This window comes from Penicillium malachiteum (genome assembly GCF_028827825.1).
Source record: "Penicillium malachiteum strain IBT 17515 chromosome Unknown utg000002l:1.0-8849297.0:1.0-8852440.0, whole genome shotgun sequence".
NCBI lineage: Eukaryota > Fungi > Ascomycota > Eurotiomycetes > Eurotiales > Aspergillaceae > Penicillium > Penicillium malachiteum.
In genome coordinates, this window is record NW_026643095.1 from 149,266 (window position 1) to 167,549 (window position 18,284).

The following is an 18,284-nucleotide window of genomic DNA, read 5'->3' on the forward strand; positions in this document are numbered from 1 at the left end:
ACTAGGTACATGCCCAGAAATCCTAGGTTGTAGGGCTCGGCAATTCCGCCCTTAGATATGGAAAACGTAAGATAAACATAGATAAAAATAAGATTAAGCCGATGATCATGATAACAGTTGAATAGGGACCCAATTACTACAATGTAGTACAATTGAGGACTCTGAATTACCCCTTCATTCATAGTAAGACATCCTGGTGGAACCCGTTCAAGTACGAAGTACGGAGAGTACCTACAGAGTACAGAGTACAGAGTACACAAATAGTACACAAAGAATCACGTACGGTACATCCCCCGGAGTGAATCATAGCGAACTCCATAACAAACAAATGAAAATCCCTCCTGATCCGACACTGTACTCCACTTCCTTTAAGGCGGGGAAGGGGGAAAATGAAATTATTTTAAATCCACTTTTCGGAAGTAAAGGACGTTACTGGATCGTTTGGTTACATACTGTTTTACTTATGTTTAAGCGATATCTTATGATTGGTGGTTATATCGCATCATCTATCGTAATATTGGCGTTCTCCCTCTCTCCCCGTGGTACCCCGTGGCAATCTAGGGTATAATCTCGTGGAGGAGTGGACGCAGTAAACCATTTTTGTACTAGTGACATGTATCACGGAATATCTGCGGCAAAAGAAAGAAGGATCCGATACTTTTCGTACGGAGTTGACGCTCCGATACTCCAGCCCTGGAGGTACTTTTTGATCTCAACACGGCTGAAGAGGCGCAAACATCACCTCTTATTGGGCCGCGTCAGCCATTAACGTTGACGGGCGCCCCTTTAACCAATAATTCACCGGCATAAGAACTTGGCACCCCATATAAGATACTAAGAACCATTATACAGAGTTATAGGGCGTCGCAAATAATGTCAACAATTAGCATAATGAACATTGTGCCCGAGCTCAATCATGTGGCTTCGGACGGACATCGGCTATTTCACTTGAACTTTGGTATGCAAGGATCTTAAACAATTAACCTTGGAAGGCTCCATTCCGACGGACACCGTAAATTGTGAGAACTTGTTGAGTTCAAAAACGTGGGAATTTCAATCACGGAATCCTGTTCCCCTGTCCTGTCCTGCAGCGACTCCTGCTGTACAAAGCTAGTGTCTGTGTGTGAGCGATAGGGCTGCGGCTGCCTTGGAGTATGGTGGAGCCCCAAGATAACGAAATACATGTGGCCATCTTGCCACTGCGCTAGTCCTATGACTCCTATCTTTCGCCGAGGTTCGCTGATAAGTTTAAAATAATTTTTAAGTAAAATATATGGGTAAAAACTGAGCCTTGGGAGACAATTTTGGGTATAACAAGGATGTACGCACACTACTGTAAGAAGGACCTCGGATGTCCACATGAACTGTGGCACAGACCATAACTTGAGCTGGGATTATAATGGTAATGTCTTTGAATGTAACTTGAACTTGAAGGTTTTAAAATTATAGTGTTCTGATTAAGTTTGATCTAGATGTTATCTTCGGTCGCATGTTCAGAATCAAGACTCAGGGTCCACGGCTTTTGAATATTAAATGCTGACACGAAGCAGGGGAAACCAAAACAGGCTGTAGAAACGCCACGTCCAAGGGCCCTGAAGACGCTTTGTTCCCAATTAACACTGGCAACAATCCCTGTGCGATGGATGGCGTTGATGGATGGCGTTCTTTCATCCCAGCCTTGTGCGGAAGGGCCTCCTTTAGTATGGTTGCACTGAAGAAATATCTCTCACTGCAACCATTCTATTAGCTGATATTCATCTTATCAAGTGCCATAGCTGCAAGGAATATGAGGGGGAAATCCATCTCCGGAGATTTGTCCAGAAATTACTTAGCTGCATGCACATGTGGCATTCATTAGATCCCGACTCATCGGACCACCCGACTGGACAGTATTTGAATTTATGAGGGTGGATCTTGGTCTTCGCTAACCCTGGAACTTAAGATAGATTTATCTTGGTGCTCTGTAGTGTTTTATAAATGTGGTCTTGAATGGCTGAATCGTACATATTTCCAAATTCGGATCGAACGTAGATCTCAGATGAAAGCCCCGGAGATTGGCCAAGGATTACATATAGTAGTAACACCTACACAGTACAGTCTGCCATGTGATATTTAAATGCTTCCAAGGTTAAACCCCCAAACAAAGAGCGCGAGAAGATTCAAATTATCAATATTAGCTGGTCGACTCGAGTACCCAGGTGGAATCTCCAGTTCAACATTGAAGTTACCCACTGAGTCACTGACCCACAACGGGCCCTTATAAATCATCGATCTACAGCGTATGGAGTAGAAATCAGAAATGGGAATACTGACACTCTAATCACGATGCTGGAATGTCTTGGAAGATAAATTTTCATGATAATCTTTAGAGTCATGATATTTAGCCGCGTGTCACAGCTAGGCAAAGAGTACAGGCGAACTCAGTGGAAATTACAACGCCATGCGCTAGACTAGATAGATGCCTAAATGCCATATCCCCCACTTTCATTTTCAGCTCACTCTACTACTCCGTACATAGTCAATGCCGCGTCGCATTTACTCTGATATCCATCTAGATCATTAAACGGCTTTTTTCGTACATCTACTTAGCCTGGAAACTTAAATTATACAGCCAATATGGCTGTCTGTGAAAGTGACCGCTTATTTGGCCCAAGAGTAGACCCTCAGTGCCGCAACTTCGACTTCACATTGACCTTTGAGGATGGATTCTTCCACCTGCTACCTTCTTCGCTGTTCCTCATCATATTCCCTGTTTGGTTCTTTCTAAGTCGGAAGGAGCTGAAGAAGTCGCGTTCAAATCAGTTGGTCATCTTAAAAGCTGTAAGTGATACGCTATTGGAAATTTTGAGATCAAAAGGATATGTCAAGCTTATGAAAAAAATCACAGGCGACCATCGGAATACTTCTTGTCTTCCAATTGATCTTTGTGGTATTCCGAAGTCACAACAATGAGCTCCACACTGCTCTGTCCCGACCAGCAGACGTAATTTCTCTGGTCGCAGTGTCAATTTGTCTGCTTGCCTGCTACTGGGAAGATCAGTATGGTATTCGCCCTTCTATAATGCTCACATTGTATTGGTCCACTTTAGCAATTCTACAGCTTCCTCGTTTGCGGACTCTTTGGCTCATAGGAGAGAAAATCTCGCCAATTCCAGTCCTGTGGACTCTTGTCTTTATTACGACAGTTGCGGCATTGAGCGCTGAGCTAATCCCTAAGAAGCGATTCTTATACACAAAATATCAGAATACCACACGAGAAGAAAGAAGCGACGTGTGGAGTTGGGCACTTTTTCTCTGGATTCTACCTTTTCTGCGAGTTGGATTCTCCCAAATCCTGGGTATCAAGGACTTGCCACCCATAGATGCTCCGTTGCAAGCTACAGAGACGTTGGTTGGGCTTCGTGCAGGGTGGGAATCAATTAAAAAGCGCCACAGCTCCCACATCCTGCTACGGGCTACATTTCGGGCCTATTTGGTTCCATATCTGACTGCAATTATTCCTCGACTTTGTCTAACAGTGTTCACCTTTTGCCAATCCTTCCTCATCACGCAAGCGGTCTCATATTTTGAGCAATCGGATTTATCTGATTCAGTGAATATCGGTCACGCCCTTGTTGGCGCGTACGCTTTGGTCTACCTTGGCTATGCGGTAAGTATAGTGCCTCCTTCTTAGATAGTTTGGTTCCTGAAACTTACCTTTTGAAATATAGCTATCAACGGCAATTTATTGGCGTCAAACCTTCCGCTTCGTGACCATGGTTCGGGGTGGATTGATATCCATACTGCAACAGAAAACCACCCAAGTCAAGGCCATTGATCTGCAAGATCGTGCTGCTCTTACCTTGATGGGAACAGATGTCGAGCGCATTATAACCGGGTTTCGCTCAATCCATGAGCTCTGGGCTTCCCCGATTGAGGTGGGTATTGCGATTTGGCTTCTGGCTAGGCAGGTTGGTGTCGCTTCTGTTGTCCCTGCAGTCCTCGCTATGTGTAAGAGTCTACCACACATTCGAACCATCTCGATTTCGATTACTGACAAACTTTGAGTTAAGTATGTCTCTTGGTAACAACACGCATCTCCACCATGTCCAAATCTAGCCAAAAACGCTGGATCGAAAGGGTTGAGACACGTCTGGAACTCACTACGATCATGCTCAGTAATATGAAAGCTGTCAAGATGCTCGGTCTTTCAGAGACTCTGCGAAATCTGGTAGATTCACTCCGGAAAGTCGAGCTTCAGACTTCTCGAAAGTTCCGCAAGCTTCTCATCTGGCAGATATTTTTATGTTGGTTGAGGATAAAGATTCTTTTGAAAAAGAGCATGGCTAATAGTTCTATAGCTAATTTTCCCGTTGACATCGCTCCGATGGCTACCTTCTTGTTGTTTAGCATCATTGCGCTCGTGAAAGGCGATAGCACACTTCTCTCTACCCAGGCATTCACGTCGCTGTCGCTCATCTCATTAATGACGACACCACTGCAGAAGTTCATCCAAGCTCTTCCTAGTACTTATCAGTGTCTAGGATGTTTTGAGCGTATCGAAGCATTCTGTTTGATGAACCCCCACGAGAATGATGCCGAGGAATCCGGGTTCTCCAATTTAGGGGATAGTACACACCTGCAAACTCTTTCAAACGCACAACAATCAACCATAATCGAGTGCAATGCTACCGATTTTGCGTGGTCGAAGCATGCGAAACCGATCCTGAAGAACGTTAACATTAGCATTCCCAGAAGCAAAGTGACTATGGTGGCTGGCTCCATCAGCTCCGGGAAGTCCACTCTAATTGCAAGTATTCTTGGTGAAACAGAAATGCTTTCAGGCTCTGTCTCAAGACACTTTTCACAAGCCGCCTACTGTGCCCAGTCACCTTGGATCATGAATGCCTCTATCCGAATGAACATAACCAACACGTCACAAGGAGTTGATGAAAAGTGGTATCAATACAGCATATGGGCTAGTGCCTTCGACAATGACATCAAAACGCTACCGGGAAATCACAATTTCAAGGCCGGGAGCGGGGGCGTTGCATTGAGTGGAGGACAGAGACAGCGTCTGGTAAGCTGCTAGAATCGATTCAGATGAGTTTAAGGTTGTTACTCACCATAAAAAAGGCTTTGGCACGAGCGGTGTACTCCAGGCAGCCCATTGTGGTGCTTGATGATGTGGCTAGTGGATTAGACTCCAGAACAACCGCGTTGATTAGTGCTCGACTTTTTGGACAGGGAGGATATTTCCGACAGCACAGAATCACAGTTGTGCTGGCCACTCATTCCCGTAAGCTGTTACCGAATATTATTTCAATATAGGACGCTAATCTCTCAAATGCTCAGGTCAACTACTATCACAAGCGGACAACGTGATCCTTCTAGATGTAGGAAAGATACAATTTCAAGGCCAATACTCTGACCTACCTCCAAATTTCAACCTTGAAATTGTGTCTGATTTGGAAACCGTACTCCCTGTGAACGAAAACGTTGACCAGTCTATGGGGGCTGCGAGTGTCCACCAAAATGCCAGCATTCGAGCAGAAAAAAGCGAAGAGCTTATCCACATTCCAGATATGCAGATGGAAGAAATTTTCACTGATGACGACTCCGAGCTAGACACTGCCAGTGTCAGTGACGAGTCTCGGCGCAAAGGTACCTGGTCAGTTTATCAGTACTATTGCCGCTCCGCGGGTTATCTTCTGTGCATTACGTTTGTGATTTTCCTTGGAGTCAATGCTCTCACAACTAATATCCCTAGTAAGTCCATCCTAAGTGTATGAAAAGACCCATTCTTACAGACATGCAGCGCTCTGGGTGGATTGGTGGTCAGCAGCAAACGAAAAGCACCCTAATCAACAGATTGGCATGTACTTGGGGGTTTACGCTATGCTTAGTGTGGTAGCGGTTGTTAGCTTGACAATTGCATCTTGGTATACAATGTCCTGATTCCAGGAATACAGAGAAAATGCTGATGTGTAGCAGGGCTCTGATCATAGGAATGGTTACGAATACCGCTCTGACATTGCACTCCGATATTTTGAAGACAACAGTCCAGTAAGAACCCTATTATGGATCAATACTGCAGTTTTTGCTAACAATTTACTCAAAAGAGCACCATTTGGTTTCCTTCGAACCATGGATACAGGAAAATTGACCAATAGGTAATTCTTGATTCCCAAGGTGGACAGATGTTAAAACCGAGTTAACAGAATACACAGGTTCAGTCAAGATATGGATCTGATTGATATGAAGCTACCAATCATCTCCATAAATGCCTTCTCTGGTGAGCATGAAATAGTTTGACACTTCGCTGATCATCGATTAACTATCTTGAAAACAGAATGTGCAAACTGCGTTGCCAAACTGGTCATTCTGTGCGCCGTATCAAAGTATCTCAGCGTGGTAGTTCCACCGCTATTGGCTGTTATTTACGCTATTCAACGATGCTATCTTCGCACTTCCCGCCAAGTCCGACTGCTCGATATCGAAGCCCGATCTCCACTCTTCACTCATTTCCTAGAAACAATCCAAGGAGCCGCGACCATTCGAGCCTTTGGCTGGCAACCTCAGAACCAAGATCGAGGCAAAAGCCTTCTTAATGACTCCCAGCACCCTGTCTATGCCCTTTACTGCGTTCAGCAGTGGCTTGCTCTTGTATTGGATCTAACCATTGCCGCAGTAGCTGTAACAGTCGTGGCAACCACTACAGCGCTCCGAGATCAATTCACGCCCGGTTCTATTGGTGTGGCACTTAACATGGTGTTTACCTTCAGTCAGTCCCTCAACTATATGATTCAGTACTGGACCCAAACAGAGATCTCCATTGGTGCAGTGGCACGCGTGGAACGGTTTGTGCAGGAAACGCCCTCGGAGGAACGTGAAATTCCCACGAGGACTTTGGAGCCAGGGTGGCCATCACAAGGCCAGATTCAGTTCAAGAATGTCAAAGTTCAGACTGGGTAAGTTTTGCGACCATATCAGTTCAAGGTTAGGATGGAAATGGTTAAAATACTGACTTCGAGATGAAAGGGACGATGATCGAGTGATTCTGGACAATATCTCACTCTCAATTAACCCAGGAGAAAAGATCGCAATTTGCGGACCATCAGGCAGTGGCAAGACTTCTTTCATCCTTGCACTTCTCCAAATGATTGAACTGAAAGACGGTTCCATTCAAATTGATGGACAAAATCTGGCCGAGTTGCAACCACAGGAAATCACCTCCCGTCTGAATGTCATTCCACAAGAGCCATTTATCATGCCCGGAACGATAAGATTCAACTTGGATCCGACAAATTCCTCTAATGAAAATACTTTCAAGAATGTTCTACAGAGGATTGGCCTTGCCGACCGTATCGAGGAGATGGGCGGACTCGACAGCTCTATTTCCATTTCGGCGTGGTCAGTTGGTGAGCTTCAACTATTGAGTCTCGCACGAGCGATGATAAAACATAGTTCGATTTTGATTCTGGATGAAGCGATGAGCAGGTATGTATCTGATCCTCTATTTCTTTTTTTGTTAAGCCCACCATCACCAGTTTGACAAATCGGCATGCTAAAAGTTTTTTTATCAGCGTTGACATGGAGACGGAGCGATTGATGCAAGAAATTATCGATCGGCATTTCTCGGGTCAGACAGTTCTATCTGTCGTGCATCGTCTTGCCTACATTCATCGCTTTGACCGTGTGTTGGTACTGAAGAAGGGCCAAATCGTAGAGTGGGATACCCCGAAGGCGCTGCTTTCCAGGGAATCGGAACTTCGGAAGTTGTATGATGCCTATCAATGAGGCATTACCCTGCCAATTAGAGCTAGTATTAGAATAGAGAGAACGTTGGGTAATGCCTATTGGGCCTAAATTTGCCATTACATAGTCAATGAGATTTCTAAGTATTGAAACACTCATAATACCGCCAATCGCCAGAATGAGGCATTCTGCGATGAAATCTAACCTAACTTCGTTGATTGATACTCGATCCACCTTGGACTCCATCAACACTCCGCGCTCTTTTCAAGTCTCATCTTCAGAAGAAAAGCAAGCACACGACAATATAATATTATAATAACCTTCAGGACTCTCAGACTTTCCTTCTCGTATTCAGGAAAAGCCATTTGGCCCATCTGTTGAAAATCCGGTTATGATTTGTGACCACCAGCCAAACCAAGAACACAACCGCCGTCGTAGGGAGAGTAAACGCCCAATAGATCCAAAAATTGCTCTGAACCACATCATCATGGTCCCATTGTAGGGAGGGTACAGCGAAAAGAGCAGCAAAGAAGGTTGCGGGGAGAAAGGCCATGGTCATAATGGCAACGGTTTTCATCGATGCGCTATCGTTTTTCATAGATACCGCGATTTCAAGGTTGATCTCAGCATCCTCGTGACCCAACAAGGCGATCAGCTACACTTTTGTTAGCCTTTTCGCGTCCTAGAGGTAACCGATTGTTAAGAATTGGACCATACCACAGAGGAGAGCTTTTCTGCTCTGTCTCGAAGATACTGCAGATATGCCTCAGAAGCGTCCATTTGTCGCTTCAGAACAGGGATCGTTTCTGCAAGCCGCCTCATATTATCCCGGCATTGAGGGTGACAATCATCCACCTCTATGTCTAGTAGCTGACATTCGTCACTAACAAAATCCAGAAGTGTCCTGGATGTTTTATGGTGGCGCAGTTTATTGTAGATATTTCCCTGAATTTCCCCCGTGGTCTGAGACCATAATGTCAATTCGCTAACGCTAAAACGCCGAACAGCCTTTGGTGGATTTGGACCGTAGCCAGTGCTATCCTCAACGAGCCGGATTCTGGCGTATTCTCGCATCTTAGTCTCCTCGTCAAAGAATTGCAAGGTATGTACCATGGATACATATGCAAGAAGACACGGAGTGTGAGCCAGATTCTTAAAGACCTCCAGAACATCATTAAATTGAGAGAAGGTATTGCTCCGTCGGGGAAGGAAGAGTGCGATGGTCGACGTGGATGTCGGTTGCCATTGAGATGTCCAAACGAGGCCGTAAGTTGGAGTGCCAATAAAAGCAGTTAGCAGGTTGTTTGGCCCTTTTGAGTAATGGAAACCATCATAGTCTTGACAGATGAGATATAAGAAGTAGGGATCGATTCGCATTGCAGTTATCAGTTGGTCGAATAGGTTCTGGGAAATGCATAGAATTCTATGCTGTTCACGAGGGATTTGAATGAGCTTCAACAATGAATTTTTCTGTTTGTCAGACCCCGATATCTCATGAGCTATAAAGGGCAGCAGCTCCTCTCCTATTATCGTTCTTTGATCCAGTTGCGCTGGGAACTGCTGCGACACTGAAATGTTAACGGTACAATAAGACTGTCTCTCCTCATCTCGACGAAACTTGTGGCTTGACCTCCAAAATTTCTCCCTCGCAAGTATGTGAAGACCTTCCATTCTCACAGCTCAATCTCTCGGTATGTAGACTAGTGGAAAATAATAATTAGATATTTCAAACCCTGAAGGTGCCCTTCGGAGTCGTAACTAGAGTCACTCTCCCTTTAGGATAGAGATCACCTACCTTGCTCAGTAGCTCTGGCAGGCCTGAGCCTTGTTGCGGGGTCTTCACGTGCAGGCTTATTCCAGAGATGGATGGAATGAACGAACCCTGCAAAGAATAAACATCGTGGCTGTATGAAGCCTATGAGGAACAAGGATTGTTCAAAATGTTTTCCTTTTCTGGCTCTCGGCCAAGTGCGTCCGAATTCCCCTTGGTCAAACAGCATTCATTTTTTCGATTCAGCTAGCCACAAGCCCTCAGCCAGCGGTACCTGGGTGACTAGGATGAGCTATGTACTAGCCCCGCAGCTCGGTAACTTGAAGTAAGCCGTGAGCGCTAGACTTGATATGGAAAAGCCACAAACAAGCCACCTGGGCAAGTACGTATGCTCCCTGGAAGCCTGCAGTTGCCAGTGGTCAAGAATGCCTGCCAAGGGAATGTGGCTTTTAATGGGATCAAAGTGTAGTAGAGAAGGATATCTGATATTACCTTAGTGAGGCATACTCAAAAGAATCATGCCAGCAATTTATAATTCTATTGTCAATATAAGTCCTAATTAGCTGGAAGATCTATCATAATTGGTTTCATCAGGTCTCCCTGAGAGGTCCACTGTCGCAACGCTGTCAAGATTGACGAATGGGGCCGGGATTTGCTCTTTTGCTGGACGCCAACCTCCCACACACGAATGATTGTATCTTCTGATCCTGATATCAATTTGCTGCCATCCGGTGAGAACTTCATGGTTGAGATGCGACTAGCTGTGCTAGAATGGCCACCAAAGACCTCCTCCATTTGCCCATTGTTGAGGTCATAAATTCGGATGTGGGAGCCCAATGCGATCGCCAGACTGCTACAGTCAGGCGAAAAAGCCAAAACGGGATAGAATTTATAGTTATAGTGAAAGATTCGCTTTACTTCGCCGGTGCTAATATCCCAGATTTTGATGGCATAGGGTAACTCCGAATCCTCTCCACTGTCATCTAGCATTTCGGTGGTGTCAAAGTTGAAGGTTTGCTTGATTTGGCCTGCGTTGGGATTCCAGAGTCGGATTAAGCCAGAGCTTTGGCCGTATTGACCATTTATCGGAAAATACCCTCTCGGGAAACGACAACCTGCCCCTGCTAGCTTAATACCGTCACCTGAGACAGCTACCGAGATATGAGAGCCGAGAATCTGCACTAGCCCTGCACTGACCCATTGCAGAAGACCAGTTTGCCAATCGGAATCACAATCACAGACCTTGGTCGAGACATGCGATCGAGGCGAAGTGCCATCGAGAATTTGCTGCACATGGCCTGTGTCGCTCTCCCAGATTAGGACGAGGTTTGACTTGTCTGTCGATGCTGTCTGGCTGCCATCTGGTGAAAGCGCTACTCTTTCTCCTTGAAAACTGTATTCTTGCTCTATCTGACAGACAACAGTGTCCAGTTGCACAATTTTAAACATCGGCGATACCAGCTTGGTGCCGTCAGCCGAAACAGCCAACGTCATTTTTCCAGAAGGGAACGGCGGTTTATCGAAAGAGGACGGGTTTCTCAAAAAACGCGCAGCTCTTCCGAAATAGAAAGATTCCATGACTTCACCTGTATTAGTGTTCCAGATTCGAATGCAGCAGTCTCGGGAAGATGATATTAGCCTACGGCCATCACAACAAAAAGCGAAATCAACAATGGCGTCAGAATGGCCTTCCAGCTGATACAGCATTGAGTTCCATTCGTTTCGGGCATTTGTGGATAGACAGATCCACTTGGGGACTTGATCCTTGAAAAGCCTCTGCACTCTGCTCTTCTCGTGATGGACAGTGATCGTTGAGGTGTAGATTTGCAGAGGATCCTTCTCAGCAATGGAATGGTAACGGAGGGCGAATTTTTTCATATAGCAGATGAAGGTACATAAGTCTGCGTTCTTAGCAGGTGAGATGTTTGTTAGCTCAGGAACTGGAAAATGGGTTTGAGACACCTTGAAATACTTCAGTCATGCTTTCCAGCAAATTTATTGCATGAATTCCATCACGGGTCTTCTGTAACAAAGCAAGAGCCTCGAACCAATGGAGGAAGTGTCTATGCAAGAAGTAGAAAATCTGGCCACTTTTGTCCCGAAAGTTGCTCTGGTAGAGATGCTGAATCCAGTAGCAACATGCATATCTTAGTTCTGCTGGTATGTAATCCTCCAACCCGTTGCGATACACCAGACCCGCAGATGTAGTATCCAGATCACAGAGACTTTTCTTGAGTTTGCTGACCATGAGCTGTATACACCTCCCTGCTAGAAGACCATGTGCCTCTTTCTCATCAACTCGTAACCCCAGATCATTCCAGCTCTGTATATTAAGAAAGTCGCTGAGTGAAAGACCGAGTGGACGGAGGTTGGAGAGAATATTTTCTATGCTGCTTCTGGGCTTTTCAATTGTTTCAGCCAAGGCAAAAATTGGAAGTGGAGCGAAGAGAACAAGACTAGTACTCAGGACTTCTCGCAGTGTGGAGTCAAGCACAGCTCTCTCTTCTTCATAGTGACAGTATTTGGTGCAATTCCTCAGTATCAATGTGAGTGCTTCTGTTCGTGGCTCAGCGGGGTTTGTATTATCCAGCGGTAGAGGCAGTTGTCCTTCGTAAGGCACTATTTCCATGAAGTCGTCGTCAAGGGCGAAACTGTCATATTGGGTCACACTTATTTTGTCGAATGCTGCTTGTATTCGATTCGACGGTCGGCTGCCAGTGGTAATGAAGAATCGCAGACGCACAGCCTCCCGGTGTAGCGTGCTACTTGTACTGCTTATATAGCTAAGCAGTTCTCGAATATCATGGTCTCCCACTTCGTACTCATCCAGGGCGTCAATGATGATAATCAGCGGTTGATGAGAGTTCAAGTTTGTTACCGAGCGATATAATCCACCACTGATAAGCCTTCCCCATTGATGGCGCCAATCCTTCCTCGAAATGTCATCCTCCTCCATAATACATTCATTGATGGAATCTTTGAGAGCGGCGGAGTATTCAGTCAGCTGGAATGCAATGCTAGTAACGAATTTGCCAAGGTGGCCCGCATCAATGTCGCCACTAGAAAAGAAGAAACTCGCTGCTAGACATCCTTTATCGTGGAATTCCCGGGCAACTATGCGAGAAATTAAAGTCTTCTCACTCTCTGGTCCACCAGATAGCCAGAAGATGTGTTTTTCATCACGACTGTTGGCCCATTCTCGTATTTGTCGGAGCAGATGGGTCGATTTGTCAGGAAGGAAGGGAACGTCTGTCCTCTTGGAAGCATTGAATGCTATCTGTGGAACAGAAGAAAGGCCAGAAGACAGATCTGAAGGGACAAATTATTGAGTGAGTATCCGGAGCACCTGAGCCATTTGAGTTCTTAATGCAGCTTATTGTTTCAGTAAGTAGAAGCAACTTCGTGCTTACCTTTGTAGTCTTCTCTTTCCACCACCATTTTTGAACCCTCCGAGTCATCACCCACCACTTGAACCTCACTCGCGGTTTTACATACAAAAAAAGTCGTCCTTGGAGGATGAAAGGGCCTTTCCGACCTTTCCGACCTTTCCGACCTTTCTGAGCTTTCTGAGCTTTCTGAGCTTTCTGAGCTTTCCGACATTTTGATAGTTATTGCAGCTTGTTGAACAATTCAATTCCACTAGTATGTACTATCAGGACATTCAGAAATGCAGCCCCGGAGGGTAGGTTGGTGGCAGTAAGTGGGACGCTCAGTTGCTTTTATAACAATTATGATTATGATTGCATCGCTTTACTATCTATGGATATTTGACATTTTTGCCGTTCATTCAAAGCATTTAAATGGCTGACTTTTAATGCCACACTATTCAGGTTAGCGTCTCTAACACTCATCCAGTTGGATCTTTCCGGATCAATGTCCAAATCAACTGGTGGCTGCACTCGCTGCACTCAGCGAGCTTTAGCGCTTAAACAGTTGAATGCTTCCGCGTCGACTTTTGTGTCATTTTTACCCCACTCTCATAACATGATTTCGAAGTTCCTACAGGGCTTCCAAGGTTTCTTGAAAACATTTCAATTGATCGCTTCATAATATATCCTACAGACAATAATCTACGCATCACCAGGTCCTGACAGGCAAAAATACAGGGCACACACTACTAAAAGGCAACGGAAACGAAATTAGCTCTTCAAATGTTTAGTGAGAGTTTTGCAATAGGGCATCCGAGCCCTTCAAGTTCTGAAAAGGGCATTCAAACATGGCAGGATGGATCCCCTTACACAGATATTTACAAAAGCGCCATTTCATTCCCCACTGATCGAGCACCGGATCCGAGACGGAACGTTGAGTTCGTTTCGCCAGGCGCGATTTTGCCGGTTGATTCAACGATTTTCTGGTTTCCACAAGGTGATAAGTCTGTTCATGGAGATAGCCGGAGAGAGAAGAGAAGTATTAATCAAAGAGAAGACGCAGATAATACATGCGATCCGAAGCACATCGAACCGAATGGCTACAATCCTCGGAACAATGGATATGAATCATATGATAGACGTGACCGATCGGCATATAAAGACAATCAAAATCAAACCCACAAAGTCTATGATCGAGAACCAACAAGAAATAGCAGCATGAATGAGAGCCATACCAGTGTCTTTATCTGTGCAACAGGACTGCCATTCAACGCTGCTGCCCGTGGACTTTGCGATAACTGCTCCAGGTATAACTGGAAATGCCTACTAGAGGTAGAATGTGCTCTTCAGCTTGAGAGCTATTCTTTCTATTATCAAGAAGGATTAAGAAAGGCAAACCAGGTCAAATTTCGCAATTTGGTGAAATCTCAGGGATCTTGCACACTTTGCAACTTTGTCCTCAAGTTAGGAAAGACTTCCCCTAATTACCGATCCAGAGTCCTTACAGGATGGGGATATTGATGCAGTTTGTTCCATCACCAAGGGGCCTAATTATCTTTCACTTTCATTTCAGTTTGGCCCATTTCGACACGGCGAAAAAAGAGTATCTGCTCAAGTGCGGTGTTTTGAGTCGTCAAGTTCTTGACTACTACCGATCCGCATGGGCACCGATGGCAGATATTTCCATCCTGAACGGATTCTGGAATGAATGCAAATTGTCCCATCCCGAGTGCCAATCTGAAGCACAGGAATACATGTCTTCATTATATAGAGATCCAGCCTTACGATTTAGAGTCATTGATGTCGTGACAGACCGTGTTATATTGGCACCGTTAAACTGCAGGTATGCATTTCCACAGAAAAGAATATTCCAGCACCAAACTAACTAAATTGAAGATATGTGGCTCTCTCTTACGTCTGGGGCAGTGGCAGTAGCCGTTCAAGAGGTCTCCATCGAGCAGACTTTGTAGAATTGTCTACTGATGGGGCTTTGTCATCGGATACATATGTCCAGCTTGACTGCAGTTCACTGGAACCAACAATTTCCGATGCTATGCAATTTGTGAAACTAATGGGCCTGCGCTATCTTTGGATTGACCAGCTCTGCATAGTGCAGGATGATCCAGAAGAGCTATTGTACACTATGAAAGCCATGAACAAGATATACGGTGCATCAGCATTCACCATTATTGCATCAGGCAAAGACGCTACTTCGGGCCTACCAGGCGTGAACAAAAGTTCACGGCAGATGAATCCGCTCATAGGATCTGTAGACAACATCACCCTCTTTCATGCTCTACCCGATCCAGCTACGGAATGGCGTCATCCTCTCGATACAAGCACATGGAACACCCGAGGATGGACGTATCAAGAACTCTATTTCTCCCAGCGACAGTTCATCTTCGCTGCAGATCGAATCTATTACAACTGTCGGAAACTGATGAAAATGGAGACTAGTCCTGGAAATGTCTTACCTCCGATAAAACACTCTTCGCAATCACTCAGAGACTCCGAGTCTGATCCATTTAACCAATATGTCACGCAGATTAGGGAATACAGCGGGAGGTCATTGACGTATCCCGATGATATCCTGAATGCATTTAGCGGCGTTATGTCAGATATGAGCGAAAGGCATGGCATCAAACCATATCATGGTATTCCATTAAGTCCAGGAGGACGAGGTCTCGAATGGATGTCTGAAAGAAGACTACAACGCCGTTCAACATTTCCCAGCTGGTCCTGGGCAGGCTGGATCGGTCCTGTGTATTATTCGACTAACTTTCAATCCACCTTAGATGGAGATGACTTTTACTATCACATCCGACCCGTGGATGAGAATTGGGGTGCAGCCTCAAGCGACGGCATACTGGAATTCCAAGCTCCTCATAATCACATCAACTTACAGGATCTTGAAAGTTGCAACGACTCGAATATTGTATTAACTAATGGTCTTCTCTACGCACTCAATATGGATGGCGAGTCAGAGTGGACAACTGGGTCTCAAGAGTGTCTGCTTGTGACAACCTACCCGGAGGCACGAACAGGTGGATTGATTATTGTTAGAAAGAGTTCTGGCAGTATTTACTATCGTATAGGGTATGTTGAATGTTCCATAGCTGTGTTCAAGAAGAATAGTTTTATATTGAAGACTATAAGGCTTGGGTAGTGAAGGGAGGGTGAGTCCCGCCTTTACCTTGGCAGTTGGGCATACAACTTCAAGCTTGAGCTGAAATCTACATTTCTTCCCTCTACAAACACTGTTCCTATCAACCATATCATCAGGATTGATATTTCATAATTATGGAGATCATCCAAAAGACCGAATCCTTCAAAAGGATTGACGGAAAGATAAAATTCTCCTATGTCCAGATCTTTATTAGACAAGATGGGATATTATATTCCGGAAAATGGACAAATAGATTTAATCCGCCAACGACGTTGGACGATCTGCAAGAGCTCAAGGAAATCAAACTGAGAATAGAGGCCCTCGAGTGATTGCTACTTGGACGATCTACATACAAGCACCAGATCTCACAATTTATGTGAAAACTCCAAGTCTTCTCGCATATACCGACGAAGATCTTGAATCACAAATCACTCGCGAGATCGAAGCGTGTGAAATTCTTCGCAGAAATCCTCATTCAAACATCGCAACTCATTACGGCTACCAGGAAACCGACTACCGAGTTTCTGGGCTATGCTTCAAAAAATATACAACAACGCTACTTGAAGCGGTTAATCCACAACGCTTATGGCAAGGTTGGCTTCTGCTCAAGTGGGCGCGAACTTCGAACTTGTAAAAGGGGATATGAAAAGACGCCTTGAAGGGCTTTTGGCTGCGATCAAACACCTTCACTCTCTTGGACTTGTCCATAACGATATCAACCCCGCAAACATTATGATTGATGCAGACTCGGATGGGTCGTTTATTCTCATTGATTTCGGTAGCTGTCGATATATCGGGGAATCGCTACATAAGACCGAAACGAAAAGGACTCATGAGTGGCACGACCCCGCTGTCGATATTTCGCTAGAAAAAAAAAGACCTTGATACATTTAAAGATCCACGAATTTGGCTGACTGGATCAGCGGATGACACCTTTGCTTTTTGAGAGTCAACGATCAGTAAGATTTCACTCCAACTGAATGATTTATTCAGGGTCCTAATAAATATGCCAACCTTGAATACAAAAAATGCGATACAACGGTTATACAGTGATTTTCAAGAAATAATGCTCATATAACCAACTTTCCCAAAAGTTTACACTTATATTACTGTAATAAAAGACCTCCTTTCTCCCCTGCACATGTGTGGACCTCCAGCCTCCGTTATTCCCCCTTGTTTTGACCGTGACCTACCTACTCCAACCACCTTCTGACAGCACAATATTTGAACAATGCATCCAGAAAACACTCTCATAACACATACTGATCTCTCCAAAATCAAAATTCTAAGGGATATTTCACACTCCGAAGCGTCTTCAATATTTGAGGTAGAGCTGGATGGACAGATATACGCATTGAAACTTTTGCACAACGACGGCGACCCTGGATATACCGAGAAAGGACGTGATCTAAAACCGATTTCGCTGCGAATCGAACGCATACGAGAAGCTCTTTGCTTATGGCGTCTGCGAGCGGGGCATTGTTCCAAAATTCTACGGCTCCATCAACGAAGTGGATCCGGCTGCTTTTCATTCTGCTTTCATCTTGCTTTTCATCATGTTGTTCAACATTTCGCCCGCGACAAGTTAAAGCCAAGCGCAATATTGCTAGAATATCTCCCAAATGCAGAGTGCCTGAATTGTGTGAATTACTCAGATGCGCTTTATGCTCACGCACCTGAGGGTTTGAAGGAGATACACAGTGCTGGCGTTCATCATCGAGATATCTACCCCAGAAACATGCTCCTCGTTCATGGAAACACCGATAGGCTGGTCTGGATTGATTTCGATGTTGCAACGACCTTCACAGACCCTGGAACTGAACAGAAGGCCCGCAGCGACTATGAAATTGCACTTGTGAAGGGACTTGGCGATGCATTGGCAAGGGCTCCGTCTTTACCTATGAATGTATCCAACATGCTGACTCACAAATATAGAGAGAAGACCAGGCTGAAGGACTCCCCCCAAACACAAAATTTTATTAAGGGGTTTGAGGGCTCTTAATGATCAAAACAGCCAGTGGGACTGCACGGGCCGAGAACCCCACATGCAGGTCAAAAACAGAATGGATTATAGCTAGGATCCCCATGGTTCAAGGGTAGTCAATCTTATTAACAGTGGCACTGGCACGGACCTGTCAGGATCATAAATCAAAAAGAATAATGCTTGATTAATGAAATTATGAATGGCGCTATAATTTCTAGGGTTACATCCAGACTTTTCCTGGAATATGCGGTTGATCCC

The 18,284-nt window shown here is 44.9% G+C and overlaps 6 protein-coding genes across 6 annotated transcripts; 4 read left to right on the forward strand and 2 right to left on the reverse strand.

Annotated features, from left to right (window-relative positions):
- Nucleotides 1–2,616: 2,616 nt before the first annotated feature.
- Nucleotides 2,617–7,779, forward strand: N7483_003103 (multidrug resistance-associated protein; the record flags this gene model as incomplete). Its single annotated transcript, XM_057086540.1, has 14 exons — nt 2,617–2,820; nt 2,888–3,649; nt 3,711–3,990; nt 4,053–4,286; nt 4,341–5,059; nt 5,116–5,278; nt 5,335–5,748; nt 5,798–5,921; nt 5,974–6,045; nt 6,102–6,152; nt 6,210–6,274; nt 6,332–6,950; nt 7,021–7,479; nt 7,566–7,779. 14 exons carry the CDS (start codon nt 2,617–2,619, stop codon nt 7,777–7,779), a joined length of 4,380 nt encoding a protein of 1,459 aa, XP_056946369.1.
- A 289-nt stretch (nt 7,780–8,068) lies between these two features.
- N7483_003104 (uncharacterized protein) lies at nt 8,069–9,114 on the reverse strand (the record flags this gene model as incomplete). Its single annotated transcript, XM_057086541.1, has 2 exons — nt 8,069–8,392; nt 8,455–9,114. The coding sequence occupies 2 exons, from the start codon at nt 9,112–9,114 to the stop codon at nt 8,069–8,071; spliced, it is 984 nt and encodes a 327-aa protein (XP_056946370.1).
- Nucleotides 9,115–10,063: 949 nt separating this feature from the next.
- On the reverse strand, nt 10,064–12,946 carry N7483_003105 (WD40 repeat domain-containing protein; the record flags this gene model as incomplete). The annotated part of the gene is made up of 4 exons (XM_057086542.1): nt 10,064–11,088; nt 11,152–11,409; nt 11,471–12,817; nt 12,919–12,946. The coding sequence occupies 4 exons, from the start codon at nt 12,944–12,946 to the stop codon at nt 10,064–10,066; spliced, it is 2,658 nt and encodes an 885-aa protein (XP_056946371.1).
- Nucleotides 12,947–14,094: 1,148 nt separating this feature from the next.
- N7483_003106 (HET domain-containing protein) lies at nt 14,095–16,011 on the forward strand (the record flags this gene model as incomplete). The annotated part of the gene is made up of 4 exons (XM_057086543.1): nt 14,095–14,183; nt 14,450–14,719; nt 14,773–15,972; nt 15,993–16,011. The coding sequence occupies 4 exons, from the start codon at nt 14,095–14,097 to the stop codon at nt 16,009–16,011; spliced, it is 1,578 nt and encodes a 525-aa protein (XP_056946372.1).
- Nucleotides 16,012–16,176: 165 nt separating this feature from the next.
- Nucleotides 16,177–16,676, forward strand: N7483_003107 (uncharacterized protein; the record flags this gene model as incomplete). The annotated part of the gene is made up of 2 exons (XM_057086544.1): nt 16,177–16,313; nt 16,358–16,676. 2 exons carry the CDS (start codon nt 16,177–16,179, stop codon nt 16,674–16,676), a joined length of 456 nt encoding a protein of 151 aa, XP_056946373.1.
- A 597-nt stretch (nt 16,677–17,273) lies between these two features.
- Nucleotides 17,274–18,044, forward strand: N7483_003108 (kinase-like domain-containing protein; the record flags this gene model as incomplete). The annotated part of the gene is made up of 1 exon (XM_057086545.1): nt 17,274–18,044. The coding sequence occupies one exon, from the start codon at nt 17,274–17,276 to the stop codon at nt 18,042–18,044; it is 771 nt and encodes a 256-aa protein (XP_056946374.1).
- Between the last annotated feature and the right edge of the window lie 240 nt (nt 18,045–18,284).